General features: G+C 26.4%; 1 protein-coding gene across 1 annotated transcript; it reads left to right on the top strand.

Moving 5' to 3' along the window:
- The first annotated feature begins 6 nt into the window (after positions 1–6).
- LOC105456805 lies at positions 7–1,357 on the top strand. Its single transcript, XM_011701118.1, has 4 exons — positions 7–244; positions 416–511; positions 617–685; positions 788–1,357. The coding sequence occupies exons 1-4, from the start codon at positions 232–234 to the stop codon at positions 1,153–1,155; spliced, it is 546 nt and encodes a 181-aa protein (XP_011699420.1). The 5' UTR covers positions 7–231; the 3' UTR covers positions 1,156–1,357.
- The last annotated feature ends 644 nt before the right edge of the window (positions 1,358–2,001 follow it).

Raw genomic sequence — 2,001 nt, 5'->3', positions numbered from 1 at the left:
CCTATAATATCAAAACTTTTCTTTTCCGTGAAAAAAAGATAAGTGGGCAAGGTTATTTGATTGCTGGGTTCACAGGTGTGAGTAGAATTTTTCGGGGAACTCGATTTACATCACCGTTACGCAATATAATCGCAAAACCCATCCCGGGCAGATTGGTACCGCTTGTCACGAGACAGAACCAAAAAGAAAGAAATTATTTTCTCTGTCAAATGTAATGGTATATCTACAACAATGAGTGGATCAGGTAAAACATTGTACTAAATTAGTAATACAATTAATTATTGTCAATTATGAAAAAACAACATAAAATGTTAAGATAGCATGTGTTTATATATAGCTATAGTTTATATATCTGGCATGATGTTGAAAGTTTTGAATTATTTAAAAATATTTTAAATAATTATAATTTTTACAGACAATAGCAGCACGGGTATGAAAATAATTCGAGATGAGAACGGAAAAATAATTAAAACGGCTGAAGGAATTTTATGTGAATGTGTGGATAGTGATGGTAATGTTTTGTTAATAATACTATAAAATTAATAATATGCTTCATTGTCACTAAATCTCATTTGTTATAGCATTACAAATGTAAAATCTTTTTTTTATTTTTCAGGAAATGTCAAATTAAAATTTGTAGGGGCACGCTCGACTTGTAGCACATCATCGTCAGCAACTGAAAATGGTAAGTGATTTGTGTGTGCGTGTTTTGTAAAAAGGTTTCAATTATAATTAATTAAATATCGCATATAAATATAACGGTAAAGCAATATATATTTTATTTCAGCGAGCATAATGCCGTGCAGTACAGCTTCATTTAACAATGAAGAAACTATAAAGAAAGGAAATGATTCGCATGGAGTTGCATGGACAGATAATGAAAGCAAAGTATTGCTACAATTATATTATGAAAATATTGGAGAAATAGATCCATTTTCCACATTTAAAAATAAAAAATGTATGTGGGAATTTATAAGTAATGAAGTTACAAGAAAATGTGGAATTTTTTGTTCGTCTTTGCAATGTGAATACCGATATAAAAATATGTTACAAAGAAGAAATGCTGCAAAGAAAAATAATAAAAAATCGGGACATGAAAAATGTGACATAGAATTTGAAGAAGAATTTGAATTAATTAGTAGCATCGACCGATAGCCTCGAACCTGAGGTTTGCTTTGGAATAGGCCAGCTTACTGTAAAAAAAAGAAAATTATACACTTCGGACAGTGAAGAAATTGTAAGAAAAGGTCAAAACTCTCCAAACATTTTTGCAGTATTACGAGATATTCAAAATGAAAAAGAAAAACAGAAAGAGCGTCGACATAAAGAAAAAATAGAAGTTCTGCGAGAATTATTTTCAATAATTCTCGAAGAACTTCTTAATTCTTAAAAGTAATAAATAAATCTTATATCTTACTCAATATTACTTAGCATATGCAATAACCATAATATATGTATACATAATAGTAAGATTTTTCATTCCAGTATTATAGATTATAACTTTTTGATTTTATTTTAGATACATTTTACTTTATATAACATTGTGATACTACATTATAAAAACTTCAATGTAAGGAAATTTGAAAGAACAGTTATTTTATAAGTATCTGTATTATTTATATAAGATGTTTGTAATATTATTTATCTCAGTCAAGAATAGAAAGATTTGAAATTCTAAAAGTACTACATAAAAAAGTACATAATAAAATAACATAAAAAATAGATAGAAAGAGTCGCTCTAAAAAAAATACAAATATTTTAACAATTATTCTTTTAAAAAATATAACTATGTTTAAAATAATATTTGGCACATGCAATAAGTTGTATTCATTATTTTTTATTTTCAATATTGTGATACATTGTATGAATAGTAAGTATGAAGTGTAAGATTTTATCAAACAATGTGATATTAATGTATTATTTCATAAATGTAGTTTTTAGTTAAAAAAATATTTTAGTCATACAAAAGATACTATCAAGGCTGTTTTATGTTTAATTTTA

This window comes from Wasmannia auropunctata, unplaced genomic scaffold, assembly GCF_000956235.1.
Source record: "Wasmannia auropunctata unplaced genomic scaffold, wasmannia.A_1.0 LD335555.1, whole genome shotgun sequence".
NCBI classification, from domain to species: domain Eukaryota; kingdom Metazoa; phylum Arthropoda; class Insecta; order Hymenoptera; family Formicidae; genus Wasmannia; species Wasmannia auropunctata.
Note: the sequence above shows the minus strand (reverse complement) of the source record. Positions and strands in the feature narration are given on the sequence as shown.

Excerpts from the sequence above, each read along its gene's own strand:
- LOC105456805 (XM_011701118.1), top strand. Across the intron at positions 512-616 it reads TGAATGTGTGGATAGTGATG|GAAATGTCAAATTAAAATTT; the intron begins GTAATGTTTTGT and ends TTTATTTTTCAG. Across the intron at positions 686-787 it reads ATCGTCAGCAACTGAAAATG|CGAGCATAATGCCGTGCAGT; the intron begins GTAAGTGATTTG and ends ATTTTATTTCAG.